We start from the raw sequence: 20774 nt of genomic DNA on the forward strand, positions 1-20774 counted from the left end.
GTCACAGAACCAACTGTAAACCCTCACCTTTGTGTTTCTGCTTAGGCAAGGACAGTCATATGTGAGGTTTTAAACACACACTTACAGCGGTGTCTCCAAAGCATTTATCCTGTAACTGAGCTCACACACTCATAGAGTGGTTGTGGTTGGCAGGGACCTTGGGAGGTCATCTGGTCTAAGCACCCCTGCTGAGGCAGGGCCACCCAGGACTGTGTCTGGACAGCTGTCGATTATCTCCAAGGATGGAGACTCCGTAGTCTGCGCCACTGCCCCATCACCCTCACAACTGCAAAGGGAGCAAGATGAAGGCAGAAGTAGCCTGTTGTCAGCTTTTACAGTCAAACGGTCTAAATACTGCAGATCAATGAACAGACTCCAGCCAACACTGCTGCGAAGCACTCTCCAGAGCACAGCTACACAGTGTGCGCTTCCTGTAACACCAGTGTATGGCAGCAGAAAGGACTAACATAATGTGCCTTTTGCTGTATTCTCTGCTTGCACAAAAGTACTTAAAGGGGTCTGTCTCATGGGGCACTGTTAGGCGTACATGAGGCAGGAAGATGCCAGAAGACCATGAAGAAGGCAAAGAAGGCAGCTTGAACAAATCCTGTTTCCCTAATAATACCAAGTTACACCAGCCTCGTTTGTTTTGTTACTTTATTGAAAGTGGCAGATCCCTTTCAACGTTTTTAAAAACTAAAAACTGTTGCTTTGAATACTGGACAAAGTCTGTGGGGATTGTTTCCTTTAAAAAGTTTACTCATTACACTGCAGTGCACGTGAGTAATAATACGAGGTACCTTATTGACACGATTTGCTACCGTCATGAACAGCAACCTGAAAAGCAGCAGGAACCCTTCAGCAGCCTTTCTGCTGGACTGCAGCCTCTGCCTTCCACCTCAGTACGTTTCCTGTCTGTATGTTAACTCCTCCTGAGGAAAAAAATGGGTTTGTTCTGGTTTTCATAGACGCAGTCTCCGAGATGGCTCTCACCAACTGAGAGCCACCACTCCGCAGCAGATCTCCAGCAAGATCAAACAGCAGCACCTCTTCTCTACGGGACAAGTTTGTGGTGTGTGCTGGGACTGCATTTATCCATCAGAGAGGAAGGGTAAAGGATAGTCATAAGCTAAAGTGAACACCGCACACCGGGATGAGGGAACGTATGGTCCTTTTGAGCTACTTTTAGCCCAGCACTTACAATCTGCAGGTCTGAATCATAGTACCAAAAATCAAGCCCTGTTACTAACAAAATGGCCTGTCTTTAAAAAAAAAAAAGCTGAACAGCTACAGCTTTTGTTCTCAGTGGCTTTGGGGCCAGCCACATCATTCACACACAAACACCCCGACAGGAAGATCTGGATAGCTAAGGTCTTGCTGACTTAATGGGAATATCTTTACAATTAGAGAGCAGCTCCCTAAGCAACCAGCTATCAGAACTTATTTTCCTAAGTCTATTTTTCTAGACCTTTACAGTATAGATTTAAGATCTGTGCATTCACCTGGATTAAGGATTTGCTTTACAAACTAGTATTGTACAGAAAGGAAAGCTGGTTGGGATGGCTCCACTGGAATACCTTAAGCAGCCAATACGACAGTAGGTGCTTTAATTTCTCTGCTAGCAAACACCAGCACGGCTTGTCAACTGAAGCAGAGCCCTTGGCCTCAGCGAGTTTAGATCCTAGATGGAAAGAAGAGCCAGAAAGGGAAAGTTGAGAAGAAGGGTGGATAGAGGCCTAGAGCAGCTTTTGCGAACCCCAGCCACACCTCGTGGATACCATTGCTGCCAGCCATGCAATTTATACCTTTCTGTAGAGGACATATTTCTTGCCTCAAGAACTGCCACGCAACATCGATCTGCCTTTTGAACTGAAGTCCTGTGAGCACCAAGTCTGCCGTGTTCCCCCTGCCCCCCTTTTTTTAATCCTTCGGCAACATTTGGACATGCACAGTAGGAGTCTACTCAGCTGCAAGACTAGGACTGCCAAACCTGCGTATCTAGTTGCTTCAGTTGCAGAAAGCACCCAGGAAAGGAACTCCACCAGCTCCCAAACCAAATGTAACCACTTTCTCTTCTGGGGTCTGGAGATCCAAGGCAAGTTCTGCTGTTGCCTGTATTAGGAGAACCAAGGCCTAATACAAAAGGATATGCCAGAGCCAAAAAAATACAGTCAGCAAACCTATCCTCCTCTGAAAGGACAAGCTGGGAAAGAGCAGCAGCGTATTAGCTCAGCTGCTGCTATACTTGAAAGCTTTTCGTTACTAGTGTGCGACAGAGTTGAAGCAATCCTCCGGAACAATTGGAGAGCTGCTCTAACTTTCCCAGAGACTGTAATGCATGGAGGGCTTCCAAACATACCTGCACTCACACATTACTGCTCACAAACACTTCTCTACGAAGGGCAGGAGGCTAAACCCATCAGACTTGCCTTTGAAACATATCTCAATGGAAGAGCATCTCCCTCTTTTCCAGCAGCTGGTCATTTACCAGTAAGCTGTGAATCAAACCAAACCAAAATGGATACATCCATAGGGAAACAATTAAAAACTGCATTGATTACATTGTAAAAACAATTAGACCACCCATCTCGGGTTCTGCAAAAGGTCTAAACTGTACTTGCATTGCAAACCCCACCCTGGGTTATCATGGAAACACGTGTAATATGAAGGCTCTGAAATGTCCTGGAGTCCGTAACACAACGTTACATCCAACAGCAGATGGTGGTCTGGATTAGAGATGTAGTTCTTATGAAGCTGGAAAAAATCCTTCCCCCCTCAAAACAGCAGCAGGGAACGTAGGTGTCAGCGGGCAGAGGTCAGGTGGTTCCGACTGTGTGAAAACCTGCAAGGAAGAATAACGGGTGGAACTGGTCACTACTGCCCATTTCAAGCCGTCACCTGGAAGGCCACCCACATGGACTACACCAACAAGTATGTCTGCCGATGAAGAGGTAAGTCTGGATGTGTTTGTCCCTGCTCCCATTGCCACTATCTATTTTCTAGATAAAGAAGTCTCGAAAGAAAAAAACCTAGCAATTTAACAAAAAATCTAGGTGGCACCTTTTTCATGCCTTTAAGGTTTGATTTTAGGCTAATAAGAAATTTTAAGCACTAGTGTTTTACAGCAGGAAACCAACCGGGGTCTCCAAGGTTTTGCAAACCTCCAAAAAAACCTGTCTTGCACTTATGCACCATCCAGTAGTGCCATTTCTAAGCTGACAGAAGCAGCTGCCCTGCAGAGCCACCCAATGTGAGCATCTCCTGCTCAACCAGAGGCTGAAGCTTTTGCAGATATCACCAGACACTTTCCGTGACCTCTGGTTGGTTTAAAGCTTGAATGCCTTCACAACAGAAGGCCTCAAGGACGGCCAGTATTTTCAGTCCTTAACACCTAAGGCTCTTCTCTGCTTGACAGCATCTGATGGATACCTGAGCTGCAAGCCACAAACTACGCCAGCTTAAACCCATCAGAAATAAATGCTTAGAAAGCCCAAGTTTAAGAGTGTAAAGACTGTAAAGGTTGGGTTGTATTTACATTAGCAACCAGAGCACAGGATGGCGTCTTTGGTCACACGTAGAGCAAAATACTTAATTTCCAGCCTTCTAACCAGGGACGGGCCAAATGTTAAGTTTCCCAGCTGGTGAGGAAAAGACAAGATCTAGTACAGCCTGCTGTGAAAGGGAGAAAAGCCAAAGTAACATTAAAGAAAGCCTGATAAACCTGTGATCAGGATGTGACGTTGCCTGCAACACATGGATGTGACTGAACTTGGTGCCAGCGCTGGAGGCAAGTTTGACACAGCACCTGCTGAGCAGCAAAGAACTTAGTTCTACCAGACTACACGCCTTCACTGGTTTCATAAGTAATTCACTTCAGGAAAAATACATGTTCCTGCTATCTGAAGCTGGGCAAGCAGAGTGACTGGCTGGACGTAGCGCTGTAAAGCACATTCCTTGCAATGAAACAAAGACTATTCCAGAAGGGATCCTGATTACATTTTGCATAGTCCTTGCAACCTGGGTAATGGGACCAGCAGGATGTCTCGTATATATTTTCAAGATGAAGGTGAATAGCTGCATCATTCTGTGCTCTGCAACATTCATCTACGCTACAGAAACCTGTTCAGCGTGACAAAAGACTTCTGAGGCAGGAAGAACTGCTTCCATTGAATGAAAAGCAGTTAAAAGACGTGACTTAGGGACTATTAGGTCAGCTGTCACCAATATTCACTTTTTGGGTGTCTTGACTGCTGAGCATCAAGCTTTACCATAGTGATGGAGTATGACAATAGGTCGGTTCCCTGCCAGCTCACAACACTCTAGAGGACACTCACCTTTGTACCCGCTCCACCATGTGTGCTATCAGTTTGTCGGAGATGCCTGGGCAGGACTCCTCAGCCAAGCTAAAGGCATTCTCCAGCTCCTCCATAGCTCCCACATTGCCTCCAGTCTGCTTGTGCTTATCTTTAAGCTGCAACGCAGAAACAGTGCGTTAGTTCCTTATCTTATTGCAGAAAGCACCAGTCAAGCAGTGCAGTATGGACATTAAGTCCCTTTCCCTTTTAGTATGAATCCACAAGGGTGAAGGAGAGCACCCACGTTCTTTGTTTAAAAAAAAAAAAAAAAAAAAAAGGCTCTTTTTGTAGGTCAGGAAGATGGAAGTCCAATGTCTGGAGTTCAGACTTTCCTCCCAAGTACTAATAGCAATTGAAGTCCTTAACAAACAGGTCCTGATGTGCTCTTAAACTAGATGATATTAGAAATGGATCAACAGCCCTGAAAACTCGTAAGTAGTAACCGAACAAAGAACTCCAGCTGTATCTGAACCAGTACAGTCACCTTTGCTGCTAACGACGGCTTAGTACCCAGACGTAGACAAAGGCTTGCAGACAGGTAGGGCAGAAAATATCGTAACACCAGGAGTTAGTCACCACCACTTTTAATAACCACGAAAAAGTCTGAGTTACTTCTAGTGACAGGGAGGCCGAGGATCTACTGCCACGCTAGAGATCCTGAGCCACTCAGCCTCCAACACTCCTCCCCAAGAGAGAACTCTCCCCAGAGGGATAGGGGAATGAAGCCCACGCACCAAGACCTCCACACGCAGCATTTGACCTAGATGAAAAGCCTCAGTTCACATCTATCATGGTTTGCGCACTCTGACTAGACCTCACCAGCCACAAGTCTACTTGCACATGGTTCCAGTTGTTAATTTGAAATAGTTAAACCTCTGTCAGGAGGGAACTCCTGACAGGTCACTGATGCTGAGCCTGAAGGAGACTGCTGCTGGAAAACCCACAGCCCCATCCTCTGCAGCATTTCCCCACCTCCTTCATACAAGCAGCTCATGTGCAACCCCTTCCCTAGTGCACATCATTACGCAACGAGCTGAACAAAAATGAAAACCTTTTGTTGAACAAGCAATGTCTGCCAGCTAACCACTGTCCAGTTCAATTAAGCTCCCATTAGGCTACGCTGATTAAAATGCTTTACATAAGCCTCACAGTTCTTTGCCTGCACTTCTAGGCTCAGCCTTTCCTGTTGGACCTCACCTTTTCTCCATGGTCCAGAAAGCAGGACACTGTGAACGCTAATCCCCAGCTGGAGCTGTCCATGTGCTCCAAGTCCCCCACTGGAAACAATGGTTCCTAGCCAAAAAGAGCTGCTGCCTCTTCGCTGGGGTAATTGCTCACTAACATAAAGCCTCAGCTGCAGGAACAACTCGCACACACCTCTGCTCATTCAGAAGTGGCAGGGGGCATGGAGGACAACTCAATTACACATCAAGGACACAGATTTCTTTGACCAAAACCAGTTGTGATGCTAAAGCCAAGGATATGATTTGACGTCTACTTGATCAAAGACTGCCTGCCTCAGAGCAGAATGAGACATAGGGTCTGCCCTGCAGGTGAGTTGCCAGTTTATCATCAGCCTTTGATGCTAAGCCACTGACCTTTAGCTTACCCAGCAGCCTGTGCCGTGAGCAGTCTGTGTTATCCTCTCACTTTCCAGTGCAGAAGAGCTTTCCGGAGCTTAGCAGCAGGTTAGGGAGCTGTACAGGTTGGCTTTTACTCACTGCTTGGCCCTCCAGGCCCAAATACCCTTTTTCTCCCTGCCCCAGAAATGACAGACAGGTTTCTAGATTTGCAGTTGCCCACATCTGTGTTAATGACCCACCATGGGTCATTTTCAATATTAACATCCAATAATACACATGCAGGGAAGGCATATAAAAGATTATGAACAGCATCTCAGTAAGATTTCAATTCACAAAGCCCAGCTTCAGCTCTTCTATGGAAAGAGGCAATCAAAACCTAGCAGGTCTAAGAGGCACTAACACATCGGTGAGAAGGAGAAAGTCTGGTGTTGGTAGGAAACTAGAACTGAAAAGAACAACATGTGCAACCAGCAGTGAAGCAGATTTCCTCCTTGGAGAAAAGTTTTCTTCCAGGTCCCCACTACTGCATGCAGAAGCCAGGTTATTTCAGAGACTGCCCAGAACCTTCCCTGCACCTGATTTCTCTGAGTGGGATCAGTAGAGCCGGCAGGGAAATCTAATCAAAGGAGGATCAGCAAATCTGGGACGAGAGACTCGAACTAGCAGAAATGAAAGGCCCAAGAAGCCACTTCCCGCCTGGAACTGGTGCAGCCAGGTTGGAAAGGAGAAGCACGAAGATGCACTCATTGGTTTGGAGAACCCACAGCTCTGAGCACCCCCTCCCCCAGAATGCTCCAAAACAGAAAGGACTGAAAGCCAGATGTCAGTGATTCTGCTGCACAAACAAACAGGCTGCATCAGAAAACACCACCATGTTTATAGGGTTTTTTATCCATTTTTATCTCATAGGTCCAGGCCTGTGAGTCACAGGCTGTCTGCCTTGTGCTCTGACCTCTGGGAGTCAAGCCCAGTGGAGTACAGAAGAGGCCAGTCAGCTAAACTCTCAATTTCCAAAGCACGCTGCTCAAAAGCCAGGTCAGAACCTCAGCAGAGGTCAGAACGACCTCTGCTTCCTGCCCCGCAGCAAACACTCTTTCCACATAGCACCAGACCTGACAAAAGAGATTTACGTCCAGAGACTATCTCTGAAAAAGACAGCTCTCTGCTGGGCCACCCCTGGAACAGCATCAGGATGCAGAAGAGAACAAGACATCAGGACCACAGAAAGGGTCTCTGTGACCCAGCACCCCAAGAAAAGAGCCCCGACACATAGTGTCTGTGTAAGCGATTTCTTCCAAAGCAGAACCTCCTTTCCCACACTCCTGCTGGAAACAGCAACTGAAGCCCGTAGCCAGTAGCCCCTGTGCTGGTTTCGGCTGGGATCCTGATCTCCAACCATCACAGACACCAAGAAGGTTCTACTCACCTCCCCAAAAACTGGGTGAACAAGCGTGGAGAGACACTGTGACCGTGGTTGCCTCTTGACAGGCTCAGTAGGCTAGAAAGCAAGAAAAAAAAGAAGTTACAAGCACAGGCAAAGGCTCCCAGGGCACACAAACTACTAAGCCTTTGGTAAATTCACAGCACCTCGATGGGAGTGCCCTCCCAGGTCTCAGGAAAGCCACAGATTGCAGCACCCTGCGGATGTGGAAGAGGCAACTCTGGGGCACTAGCCCTTGACACCAGAGTAAAGTAAATTTAAGACAGAACACGAGTGACTGGTAGCTTCCCTAAGACCCTCAAAAACTTGTGTTAGTTCAGTCCACTTCTAAAGGAACAGAGAGCAAACACACCTTCTGGGAACCATGAAGAGCCATTCCTTTGTGCAGCTTGCTCAAGGAGTTGGGACGAATAGTTGGCGGGAATGTCCAGATTGGACCCTGGTCTCCATCCTCTGTGTCTCCATCACTGCAAATGAAAAGGGGAGGGTCACAACAAAGCCTCAGCTCCACACACCGGGTGTTTTACCCATGCATTCTCATAGTCACAAGCTCCCCCCACGATTGTCGTACCACCACAAGGCTCCATGCATTTCTCTATCCCAGAAAAAATCCTGAAGAGAAACCATATCATTCTCTACAGCCCATATACAGCACCACAGAGATCTGAGCCAAGTACTACGTTGTGTTTCCAAATCACCACAACCACCCTTCTGCTCTAGCCAGCCTGAAGAGAGTTTCAAATGCAGTTAAATTTAGGAGAATTTCAAGATAATCCAAGCTCACAATTTGAGGGGCCAGGCTTAGGTGTTGCAAGCCAACCTCCCAGAGTCACTGGAGTCACTGCCGCTACAGGCTCCGCAATACCAGGAAGGCAACAAAGTGCCCTTTCCTTAACCAAGGCTCATAGCCTGATCATTACCCTCCACATCAGCAGCAAAGCTCTCTACCCATGGATACGCAAACACACATACACAGCTGTTGCCACAGTTACTAAAGCCTGTAGCTCTTTGAAAGGTGATGCATTTAACTGAATGTCCATAAAATACAGGCATCAAGAGCTTTGTTTTACTAGTTACGCACATGCTAGATGTTTCTTGTTGGTACTTCTCATTCCTTATATTCAGCAAAGAGGCTCCCACGTTAAGACTAGAATAGAGTACCAGGTCCCGCTGAACAGGGGGTGACAGCCTGTTTCTTCAGGCAGCGGTCACCTGCTCCCACAAACAGATGCTCACAGGTCTCCCTGAGCTACCATAAGATCTCCAACCCAGGTGGGGCGAAGGACCTGTGCTGCTGGCAGTAGGATACCCCGGGGCATGCAGGGTACAGCGGGGCACCCCCTCCATGCAGAACATGTACGTACATATCAGAATCGCCAGAACTGGAATCTTCTCCATGGCCCTCCGACTTCCAGCGCTTGAATCGATCTATCAGCTCCATCAGGAATGAGGTTTTCTTGGTGTAGCGTGTGATGAACTTGTGCTTTAGCAACTCTTTAGCTGTCGGCCTCTGGAGCAAATAAGGAAAGCATGCTACATGTACCATCTCTGTACACTAAACATGCAAGCGCACTGACTTCAATTCTTGCCAGGCTTGCCTGTCCATTCTGCAAGCTCAGTACTTCCTTCTCTCCAGGAGCCTTGCACCAAAAGGTCTTCCTGCTAAATGAATCTTTGGCCTCTGCAACACTCTACCCAAATTCACAGGAGCAATACTCACAAATCTAGGATCCTTATTGAGGCAGGCTTCCACAAACTCCTTGAAGGGCTTGCTGTGGTGACCCTCAAGTGTTGGAGGGTTATTTTTGGGGATCAGGAAGAGAACCCTCATAGGATGCAAGTCAGAATTGGGAGGCTCTCCCTTTGCTAGTTCAATGGCTGTAATTCCAAGGGACCAGATGTCTGCCTGAAAGAGCAACAACAGTGACAGCACAGAAGAGCAAGGGGCAAGTCTGCAACACAGAAGCATGCAACTTTAGCACAGCTGAAAGGCTGATCACATGAAATCAGATAGGGTGTTTCATGTCTAACAGACAAAATTCTCCAACAGACCCTGCACCATAGCAGGAAAGTATCCTTCTTGCAACAAGCAGCACTTCCAATCCCTTTATTCACCCTAGCACAGTCTCATATATAGTAGCACCAAGTCGCAATCATCCTCCTGCTCCCAGCTCACCTTGAAGTCATAAGCAGACTGTTTGATGACCTCTGGTGCCATCCAGAATGGAGTCCCGACAAAGGTGTTTCTCTTGATTTGTGTGTCTGTCAACTGTCCAGCCACCCCAAAGTCAGCCAGTTTCACATCTCCTTGTTCCGAAAGTAGCACGTTGGCAGCTGTTCACATAAATAAGCGTTAAGTACACTGGTTTCTGAATCACCTCCAGCCCACACAGAACTGAACACTGAGAACGGACCTCCTGTAGCAACCTCCTTTTCCCCAGTGAAAACCCTCAGCTTGGATTTCCAGCCTCAGATGCATTCTCATGCTCTGACCTCTGTTGGGTCACAGGGAACAAGTTCATACACTTGGCTGAATCAGAAGTGTAGCAGCAAGGAGCAGATCTAAAGCGCCACACAATCAACTAGACTTGATTCCTGGCCACACAAAAAAGAGAGGGCAACATGGCCCAAGATACCTCAAATGGTCTTGATTTTTTTTCAGAGCAGCATTCAGCACAAGTTAAATAGCACTCACAAGTCCTGGTCTTGTACCACTTCACACTCACTCAGCTTAAGACAGTGGCTCAGGTTTTGGGACGGGGTTTTTTTGTAGGACCTTTCATTCTGAGAGGGACCGGACCCACAAACTTTCAGCATTTCCCCACTCTGCTGGCGGCCAACAGTTCTGCACAGCCTGCAGCGCCAGAAATGTGCAGTCTCACATACGCAACAGAATCTTTTCTACATATCTCCCTGCATGAGGTTTCTCTGCTCCGGTTGTTCACATACCCTCCTGCAGAGGGTCAGAGCAGTTCGCATCCAGCACTGCACTGTCCTCCCACAGCACTGTCCTCCCACCCTCCTGCTGTCCTTTGATGCTCTGTGCTCGGTGTGAGACGGCTATTTGGGAGGCAGATGCCAGGTCTCTACACTACATATGGCCAATGACTATAAAAAAAACCCGTAACAGGATGAGCTAACACAGTGACAGGATGAGCCCTGATTTTCTAGGGCTGTGAACCCTGAGTGAGGACAGCTCACTTTCACAGCAAGTTATAACCATGATAATCAGCATACACACACCTTGACGTCCAGCAGTAAAGCAAATGTCCAGACATAACCAAAAGCCAGCTAATATTTGAGCATGCCTTTCATTGATTCCTTTGCTTTAGCCCCCTGCCTGTCCAAATTACAAATGCCAAAGAAGAGCTACAGATCCTTACTGTTACTCTAAAGACATGAAAAACATGAGTTACAATAAAATGATAAGCATCAGATTCAGAAACAAGCAACCTAACAGGAAAAGCAGCACTAAGAAACAGTCTTTGAAACCACTCAGATTATTGCTGTATAATACTTCTGAATCATACGTATGTAACATCCCTTACAAGAAAGAGAGATGAACTCTCCGCTCTTACCTTTGATGTCCCTGTGGATCTTCCTCTCAGAGTGTAGATAATCCAAGCCCTTTAGGATTTCTCTCAGGATAGTAGCTATGTAAGTCTCCTCCAGGGGTCCCGGCTTCAGCTGATAAAGGGCAGAAAGATGACTCAAAGAACAGTGACTGATGCCTTGGATTTTCTAGCCTCTCAGTTTGTTACTTGGAAAACTTGGCAACGCAGGTCATGATCAGAAGGAAGCACCTACTGCATGCCCGGTGCACATTCTGCAGGCAGAATGCTGAACCTTGCACCTGGCAACACTAAATGGAAAGTCTTTGGGAGATTTTCTGTTAGTCTATTGAAGGCTTCCCAGACAAACAGCAGGATGTTCATCTCTCACTTTGGCCTGGAAATATATAGTGGTGAACAGAACATCTTAACAGTTTCTCTTGTTCAAGTCTCTCTGCTAGCATGCAAGAACTGAATTTCAGCTACTGCAACAGCCCAGAGACAACTTCTACCCTCTGGCTGTGGAGTACTGTATCAAAGCTCTTCTCCTCTCCATCAGTTCTCCTCTAAACAAGTCCTGCCTTTTCAGTTCAATGATTGAGGCGCTGACACTAAGATGACTTCTGCTGATGACAGGACCCCAGTACGCTGTTCCTCCAAGTCAGTGCAAGGCTCAGCAGTTTTCACTACATGACCTTAGCTACTGCTCTGGAAAAACAGGCTTTATTGTCCTAAGAAGAAAAGCAAAATCCTGTGACAGAATACAGCACAGCAGAATTCTGCTCATTTGTTTATTCTGCATTTGTATTCCCTTAAAATCTTGGTAACTCGTTAGATGCCATTTGCATTATCAAACACCTGGGAATCCTGATACTAGACCACGTCCCTGCTGAGCCTGATGCCATGCAAGCACTGAACAAAACTACAAACTCTTTGCAGGCACAGAACTTTGGGTGAAGTATGCATTCACATCGCTCAAAACCAACTGGCTGCTGTCACATTTCAGTTCACTAGCTCTTCCCATTGTAAAGCAGCAGAGCACGCTGGAGAACAGTGCTTTGACAGCTGAGCTCCGTGCAAACATTTCCTCTGTCCTGGGATACACGTAACCAGCATGTCTGTGCTGCACCACCTACCCTTCAGGCACGGGGCTGTCCAAAAGATGGTATGTGGCAAGTGAGTATCTGGCTTACAGGCATTTCACAGACCAAGGCTCCAGCCAGCGTTTTTCACAGTTCAGAGCTTACTGCGTACTTACCAAATCCAGGGCTGAACCTCCTCCTAGGTACTCCATGATTATCCACAGCTTAGTGCCCTGCAAGCAAGAGCACAAATCAAGAACAAGGACAGTAATCAAAGCAGGCAGAAAAGTGAAACACCCCAGAGGCAGCAAGTCACATGGGTAGTCCTGTACACAACCCCAGAGATGCTGCACACTGCAGCTCTGAGAGGCTTACGGAGGGAGCTCCCAGCTCTCTCTTTCCTGCTGCCACAGCATTAATAGCAGTGGACCTGCCCCCAGTACATTTCTTTCTCTCGGTCTGCAGTTTTATGTGAGCAAGCTTGGTACCCCTACAGGCACTAGAATACACAGCCCACAGACAAGCAAATTCTCAGGCTGGAACCATTTAACACAACTCCAACAGATCTAGCGCATCTCCTTCTTGACAATGACAGGGGAGCTTTGCGGCTTTTGATCTCATTAACTGGACTGCCAGCTTGAAGGGTACTATCAGCAGAACGCTCTCTTACTCCTCAGAGAGGAGATTTCCAGAGTGAGGTTCACAGGGGCCTGGTAGTAGATAAGTAGCAGATCCATGAAACCACAGCTTGCTTGGTGTTTTCAGTAGAAGGCTGAGAAAATGCATTATGGCCTTTGAAAAATATGTAAGGAATAGTCAGGAGCCAAAGAGCTCAAGAAATGTTTGCTACAGACTTTCTGTTACACACACCTCCAGCAGCCGGCATGCAGAGGTAGCTTCCATTTGGGATTCCTAAACCTGTTCTCAACAGAAGCAGTATCAGCACTCCTGCAAAGACTCAGGTCCTGTTCTTTTCATAATTTTCTGATGAAATGATGATCACCAGATCACAAAGTACAGCTTCAAACTCCTCTTCTTTCCAGAGGCATAAAGCCCTCAGTGGTACTACCTTAAAACTAGTATTTTGGAAAAGTATTCCACAAACGTCCTTCTAAGAACGGTCAAACTGGGGAGAGGTCAGCCTCTTCAACAAATAATCTCTCCCCAAGAGCAGGTCATGTCACTGATCACACTGTACTGGGCACCTCATTGCCATGGGCTTTGCAAGCGTCTTAAAGCCAAGCCTCCTATTAAGACAACATAAATGCAGTAAACAGAGCCACTGCTGTTCCTGCTGCCACATTGACACAGATTGGGCACCTTTCAGTGCTGTATGCCACCATCAGCTGCAGCACCCATACAGAAGCCTCAAGAGAATTGCCATGGCTTTGCCCTACCTTCAAGTAGGAGCCATAGTACCGAGTGATGTAGGGACTATCACACTGGCTGAGCACCGTAATCTCCTGCTGAATGTCCTCAATTTCATCCTCAGCCTCCTCCAGATCAATGATCTTGATAGCAACCACCTCCTTGGTGCGGTTATCAATCCCTTTATATACTTCACCAAACGATCCTTTGCCGATCCGCTCCAGCTTGGTGAACAGCTCCTCAGGATCCACCCTGGAGTGCTAAACCAGAAAGTAGAGATGGGAAAAGTCCATGAAGTCCCACGGCAGCCTGCAGAGCGCCATGCATACCCACCCATACAGCTTGTCTCCCTGTCTATGCATCTACTGCATTGTTTAATTCACCTCAAACTCATATATCCTAAAAGGTCTCCACACACTGAGAAACTTAAAATAGGATATATCCATGATGAGAAGAACTGAAGAAGCCTTTTACGTGGGCTTTCTGCCCCTGCAGACTGTAGTGGGGGACAAAGGGGAGAGACGCCCAGAAGGAGAATGTCAGCAAGTATCTCTATGGAAAGCATCAGCTCCTTTGGAGCAGGACTGCTCAATTGCAGACACCAAAATGGTGCCGAAGCAGCTCCATTAGCAAGCACTTGCTCACACTTGAATAAAAAGGCAGGCAAGTTGTACCAGAACCAGGCTTCTTTTGAAGAGCCGGGTGAGAAAACAGGCACAAGCAAGAGGCCTTAGGAAGTTCACAAGGATGTTTCCCTAGTCTGCCTTCCTGCATTCCAAGATTTGAAAGATTTGCACCCTTCCCTAGTTGTTTGGAGGGTGAAATACTCCAGTAATATAAATACTAGTTCACATTAGCTGTCTGCTCTGCTACAGCCTGATTTCCAAGCAGCCCCAGCCCAGCTCTCTTCAGATGTTGACAGAGGAAGCCTCGTGTCTTTTGGAAGGTCAGCAGCAAGGAGGCCAGACACTTGCCTATCCCAGCACAGAGAGGAGAGCTGAATGGACGCTCCATCTGCAGACCAGTTTTTCTGGAACAGCCTCTCCTCTGGCTGGCACACCCAGATGCAAAAGCAAATAGCATTTCCCTCATTAGACAAGCACATCAACTGGGAAGCTACTAACATGATCATCATTGAGAAATAGTGACTCTTTAACAGCAGCTTCAAAGTTAAATCTTTGAAATCTTTTCATCTTCTTTATTGAGTATGGACAAGAAAGGGAAGACATCAGAATCATTTTCTGATACTATTTCATTCTACCCAGCTGCAGACCATGAGGTCCTGCTCTGCTTCATGCTACTAAAAGGCTCTTTGTGATTAGTTTTCTGCTTTCTTTTAAAAAAAAGTAAGTCTAGTTTTAAAAAAAAAATATCTGGAAAATATGGCCTGACCTACAAGAAGTGGCCAAGCCGTTACAGTGAGTTTTCCACACCCAGAACTTGTCAGTCTCACCAACACATCACCCAGAGGGACCGCTCCCTTGCAAGGGCCTTGAGCTGGCAGAGATTTTATCTGAGAACAGGGCAGCTGCATTTTTCCATCTAGCACCAGGTTTAGCAGCAGGCCATCACTGAGCAGCCCTAGGCGCTGCTTAATGATTAAGCCAGCCAGTCATTACAGGTTGTTTGCCTTCTGTGCCCAGTGTACGGCTATATGGAATAAACCAAGCCCAGAGTGAGCTCTACAATCAGCTCACTCAACAGGATTTCAACGTGCATTCCAGTGCAAGATACAGAAGAAAACCCAAATATCCTTGTGCAACCATGGCAACACCCAAACAGGCTGTACTTTGAACAAATGCACTAGAAACAGACTGGAGGGGATATGCAGAGATGAAAGGAACTGGAGATACATAACAGGGACTGGAGAGAGGGGGGCAGGGGAAAGGAAGAGGATTTGAGCTTGAGAAACACCCAGGAGACAACGTGAGAATGATGACTGCAGTGCAGGGAGAACAGTCTGTATAGTCCAGGCTCACAAAAGGCCAGGAGCAGTTCCCACCTCTTGACCAACTTACAGGAAGGGGCAGCAAGGTGGCCCAGCCATTACCTCACACAGTCACCTACCGCACCATAAAAATGCCACTCACATCAGCCACTCCACTCGTCAGGAAGAAGGGAGAGAAAGAGGATCATCTCCTAGAAGCACCGGCTCAGCTAGTAAAGGAAAAACTATCCACATGAATCCTTCCAGGAAATAGCCCTGCAAGAAAACTTTCCTCCCCTCCCATGGAAGTAATTTTTCCATGAGGAAAAAAAACGGCAAGGTGTAAGTTACTGCTCCCCTCCTCAGCCTGGCATGGCAAGAACAGGACATCAAATGTAAGAGCACCAACTACTGCAGGAAGCTTTTGGGACAACCACCATTTTATGTCACAGACAGCTTCATAAACAAGCTTCCATACTTCGATGCCAGTTTATCCCATATTCTGTGGAACAAAGTAGTTTAGGTAGGGGCAGTGAAGGAGACAAACCTTCCTGACAAGCACATGGAAACTTTGCCCAAGGGACTCAGGAAAACGATCCGACTCTGGTGGGCAGAAGAGATGGGCCCACCACATTAGGTTGGAACCAGAAACGTCACCTGTAGGTAGTGGATTTACCTTGCCAGTACCTGTTAGTTCAAAACTGATCTGGGAGTGCTTCAGAGCTCTCAGGTGACAGGACAAGAATATGACACTATGTAGGGTCTGAGGACGTGCAACCCTTGACAGAGTTGCCAAAAACACACAAGTCATACCCAGCAACAGCCAGAACCTAGAGAGCGAGTATAGGGCAAAGTGGTAGAGAGTCATTCCAGGCATGGTTACATGCACGCCTGCTGCAGGACCAGAGTCTGCTAACAAATTTCTTCGCTTTCTGGAAACAGGGAGGAAGAAACAGGCCCACCCCTGATTCAAGCATGTCAACGTCTGCCCAGTGAACCACCTTGTGAACACCACAGAAGACATTGCCAGGTGGCATTTTGTGGAAGCAATCCTGAATTTCCATGACAAACTAAAATAGATAAAATTATGCTAGTCTGCAGGACTTCTGCTCAAAAGCTCTTCTCCATTAAAAAAGTTCCTGTTTGAGCTGACACATGGCAACTTGCTGCTGATGAGCAAATGTTCAGATCAATGGGCATACAAGCCTCGGCACTCACCAGACAGCAGAACAAATGCAGTTATGCCAGGAACGGAGAGCTATGCAAGTGCATAACTCTGTCAGAAGAGAAGTATGCTGCTGCTCTTGGGGGGCTCAAGCGAGGGGGGGGCAGGGGAGGAGAAGAAGGTGTTCTGTGTAGACTGACTCTCCCCTACTCCAATAAATCTGCACCTGCAGAGCACTGCAATGAGGGGTGTAACAAGCACAATCTGTCCCTTTTCTAAGTACAAACTGATCTCAGCACCAGCCTTGTTTTCAGGGAATCACCCTAGCTGCAAACCCATCTCCTGGAACTGCACAGCTACAAACGCATTTGAAAAACTTCATTAGTAGAAAGTTACAGAATCCAGCTGAAATGCTTTACATCTGCAGAAATGAGCATAGACAACCCAAAGAAGCTTTTTAGCACCTGTCAGCTTTGCAACAGCTCACCAGCGTGGGATCCTTCAATTTTCCTCCACTTTCACAGAACCCACCAGAGCTGCAAAATGGAGCTCCAGGCCCGAGTCTGACGAGCCAGCTGACCCGCTCCTGCTCCTTGTTCTACTACAAGGCGTAAAGTCGTTAAGGGATGGTCACCTCATCGTACCTTTTTGCTTGACTGAATGTCAATTACACAGCCGTTCTGGAGCAAAAAGCCTCCTGCTGTTTCTCCCCATTGAGAGCAGTCAGATGCTAGAGATGGCTCAGTCAGCCATGAACAAGCTTTGGGGGGAGCGCACACAAAGCGTTATCTTGGCCCTGTGTGCAGGAAGGGGAGAGAATAAGTATGAGAGGGATGAGGACAATCTACTAGTAATGTGCTCCACTTCTGCCCTCCAGGATCGAATCTCACAACACAGGAAAGAAGGATGCTCTGTCATGACAGGTGTGGAGGTGTTTGCCATCACGACTGATGATGCCATGTTTTAAAACAGAGCAACTCACTGCAGACACTGGGAATTCAGAATTGCAGTGTGTTATAAGACAAGCCTGGCACGAACACCTGCTGCTTCATGGGGAAAGAACGGGTTTGGCAGTTCTGCCACCTCCAGCTGCAGAGACATGATATCCACAGCCTTTCAGAGGAGACTAGAGAAGAAGAGTAAATATCTACCCCCATTTCAAAGCTACTGCCTGGAAGGATAAACTGCATATTGGGAATAGATGCAAATACCCTTTGAACCAGCTCTCTGGGCTCTGTCCGGCTAGATCTCGATCTCAAAAGACTCATATTCAGCATTGTGAGCAAGAGTCACAGCTGCATCAAACACTGAGAGGTCCTTAAACCTTTTTTGGAAGTAAGAACTCCTTGGTCTGGGGCAGGTAAGGATCAGAATCACTGTTCTATATGGGAGAAATCTGTAACAGAAAAAGATTGTCAAGGCCACAATACTTTATGAGCTTAAGATGACTGGGAGTTTGGCAGCCTCCAAAGGTTTATATGGAACTACAGCAGCATTTAGTGTTACTTCTGACTAGAGCACTTTCCAACCAGCCAAACAAAGAAACATAATTTTCCTCTGCTAAACACAGTGGAAGGAGGAAGTTGGTTTTAATAAACCTCAGCTACTGACCTTCTTTCCTTCATTGCCGCCTCTCCTCCCCAACTTCCCATCCATTATTTACCCACAACACATGCTCCACACTCACCTCTGGGCCACCACCAGAGATACCTGCAGCAGGCACTATGTTCTCTTTGGGGAAATCAGCTTTGTGTCTGGAAACACTTGAAATCTTCCCTGTCTATATGACATTTGTGCACAACTCTTCAACTACTAAACTTGATGAGACAGTTTTGAACTTCTGGAATACAGACGAGGGAATTTTGTGTTCAACGCTTTGAAACATGCGAACTTGTCTGAGACTCCCAACTTGCTTCACAGATAGTATTCTTTTGCTTCAAGGGAGTGAAGCATTACTTAGCCAGAAAACTTGAATGGCTTCTTCAAGGTCACATAAGGTACAACAAAACTAGAAACAGGACTCAGATCAGAGCTTTGAACACAGTAATGCAAATACATCATCTAGCAGATAGAGCTCCCAACAAAGACAGAGGCCCACTGTGCTGTATGTACACAGAAAACGGCAGCCAAGAAAAGAGAGCAAGCCAACTAGCTGAGGCCGGGAAACAGAGCCACAGAGGTAAAGCAACCTGGGGATTTGCCTAAGGTAATCCTGCACATCAGCAACAGAACTGGGAAACAAAGACAAGACAAGCCTCTGACATCCCAATCCAAGCCTTAGTTTCTCAATTTTCACAGTACCTCCCACCACACCCTAAGTTCTGGTGAACAGAACTTCAGGCCAATTCCTACTGCCCTTCCAGCAAGCATCAGTTACATAGACTATGAGGTCCCATTAAGGATTCCCTGAAGAGACCCGAGGAATGGACAACACAGACTGCTTTCGTATTCCAGGACCAGAGAGTCATGGGATAACAGAAACTGAGAATGCCTTACGTTTGCATAATAAATTCAGAAATGAGACCACTGAAACTCTGATAAGCTTCATTAGTGAATGTTGTGTATGAAACAGCTTCAGAGCAACCTCCTCTGTAGCTAGAGAACTCAATTCTCCGCCCTAACCAGACAGTATCCTTTCTTATTCCTTTCATTTATACCCCTGTACTCACTCAGGCACCGTATTTCCATTTAATTCCATACATGCTTTGGGGAAACAGTTTATGTGAAAGACAGCATGCAAACTAAAATGCATTGCAAATCAATTTTAAATCAGAAAATGCTTGAAGGAAGCATCATCTCAAACCACTACAGCTTTTACTATTATAATTAATTCTATACCTAGGAGCGGAACACAAAAATGCCAAAAATTCTCACAGAATATGGTTTAACAAGACCTACATTCAGTATTGACATCTGCCAATAATCAAACACACCACACAACCAAATTCAGAAGAAAGAAGATTCAAGCCAGTACTATTAATGTGGTTTAGCTTTTAGTCCTGAGTCATTACATCATCCTTCCACATTCCTCTTATGAAAATGTCATCACAATGACAGGATTTAACCACATCCAATGAGGCTGGTATCTGTCAGAACACTTAAATGTTCAGAATCAAATATCGCTACCTCTTATGCATTATGGTTACAAGCACCATTTTTCTCAGGCTACTGTCATGAACACTTCAGTGAGGTATGTCTGGCACAGCCTGCACATGCAGCTTTTCTGTTTCCATTTCTAGACTTCCCCTCCCAAAAATACTCAGCAAGCCAATATTTCCTGTCTCCCTAGGAAGAGCAAAGTTAACTTCAGAGAAAGGCACCACAGTGGGCGAAGAATCCCCTTTCTATATGGCTGGCAACCTAACACTGTTAGTCCAATACCACCACGGTGTAAGACACACATCAATCCGGTAACAGGAGTAAGCTGAGATGTGTGCAAGGGAGATAAAGAGTGGCAAAGAGTGATTTTCCTGGGGGTGTTATATTTGCTCTTGATAAAAGAGTTTAAAACAATTTTTTAATCACCACTTACCTGGCTGGCAAATTCTCTCAAGTGAGCCATGCCTACAGGATGGTCAGACATCCGCTTTTACAAAATCAGGGAGGGTTAGGATATCGTAGCACAGTGGGAAAGTGATTCTTTCTCATTTACTGGTCAGCTGCGACAACCAAGAACACAAAAGCTCTAATTCAAGGTTCTCAGAGCCTAGCTCATTCCCCAAGAACTACCTTCAACTTTTTTCTCCTCGATTTGCAGTTCTCCTTGGACCTACCAGCCCATTCTAAGTATGCCAGCCCCTCCTTGCAAACCTCATTTCTCAATCCTTTCCAGACATGCCTTCCAGATGTATCAAGGAACCTCACTTTAATGATATACACTAACAAAGCCTCAGGCACCATTTTCCCCACCATCACCACCTCAGCACGCTCCCTAGGTTTATAGTTGCTCTTACAGCACCATCCCCTCATCACCACATCCCACAGTGTTATCAGCAGACACCCCGTTCCTCCTACTGCTCCCCGGCAATCCTCTCGCTGAGCATACCTCTCTGCTCTCATGTTCCCCAGTACACCCACTCACAATGCTCAGCTCCCCAGTGCACCTCTTCCTCCTCAGGGAACCCTACAGCATCCCCCCCACACCAGTGCTCCCCAGTTCTGCCCCCAGACCCCGTGCTCCTCAAGGCTCCCCTCCACCCCAGCAGACCCTTCAGCCCAGCCCAGTCCCCTCAGGGCACCTCCGGCTTGGCCTGGCCCTCTCCAGGACCCCCTACCCCAGGGCTCCCCAGCACGGCATCGTCA

At 46.8% G+C, this 20774-nt stretch overlaps 1 protein-coding gene across 2 annotated transcripts; it reads right to left on the reverse strand.

Annotated features, from left to right (window-relative positions):
* Nucleotides 1–1976: 1976 nt before the first annotated feature.
* On the reverse strand, nt 1977–20055 carry STK25 (serine/threonine kinase 25). 2 transcript variants are annotated; one of them, XM_009893075.1, is made up of 11 exons: nt 20005–20055; nt 13410–13640; nt 12189–12245; nt 10958–11066; nt 9556–9713; nt 9100–9285; nt 8744–8889; nt 7732–7846; nt 7365–7436; nt 4335–4471; nt 1977–2842 (listed from the first exon to the last, which is right to left on the reverse strand). In XM_009893075.1, the coding sequence occupies exons 1-11, from the start codon at nt 20053–20055 to the stop codon at nt 2803–2805; spliced, it is 1302 nt and encodes a 433-aa protein (XP_009891377.1). In that variant the 3' UTR covers nt 1977–2802. The 2 variants fall into 2 exon arrangements, with proteins under 2 accessions (XP_009891377.1, XP_009891378.1); XM_009893076.1 differs by lacking the exon at nt 13410–13640 and having other exon boundaries at nt 2249–2842; nt 20005–20034.
* Between the last annotated feature and the right edge of the window lie 719 nt (nt 20056–20774).

Source organism: Charadrius vociferus, unplaced genomic scaffold (assembly GCF_000708025.1).
Source record: "Charadrius vociferus isolate BGI_N301 unplaced genomic scaffold, ASM70802v2 scaffold559, whole genome shotgun sequence".
Classification (NCBI taxonomy): Eukaryota; Metazoa; Chordata; class Aves; order Charadriiformes; family Charadriidae; genus Charadrius; species Charadrius vociferus.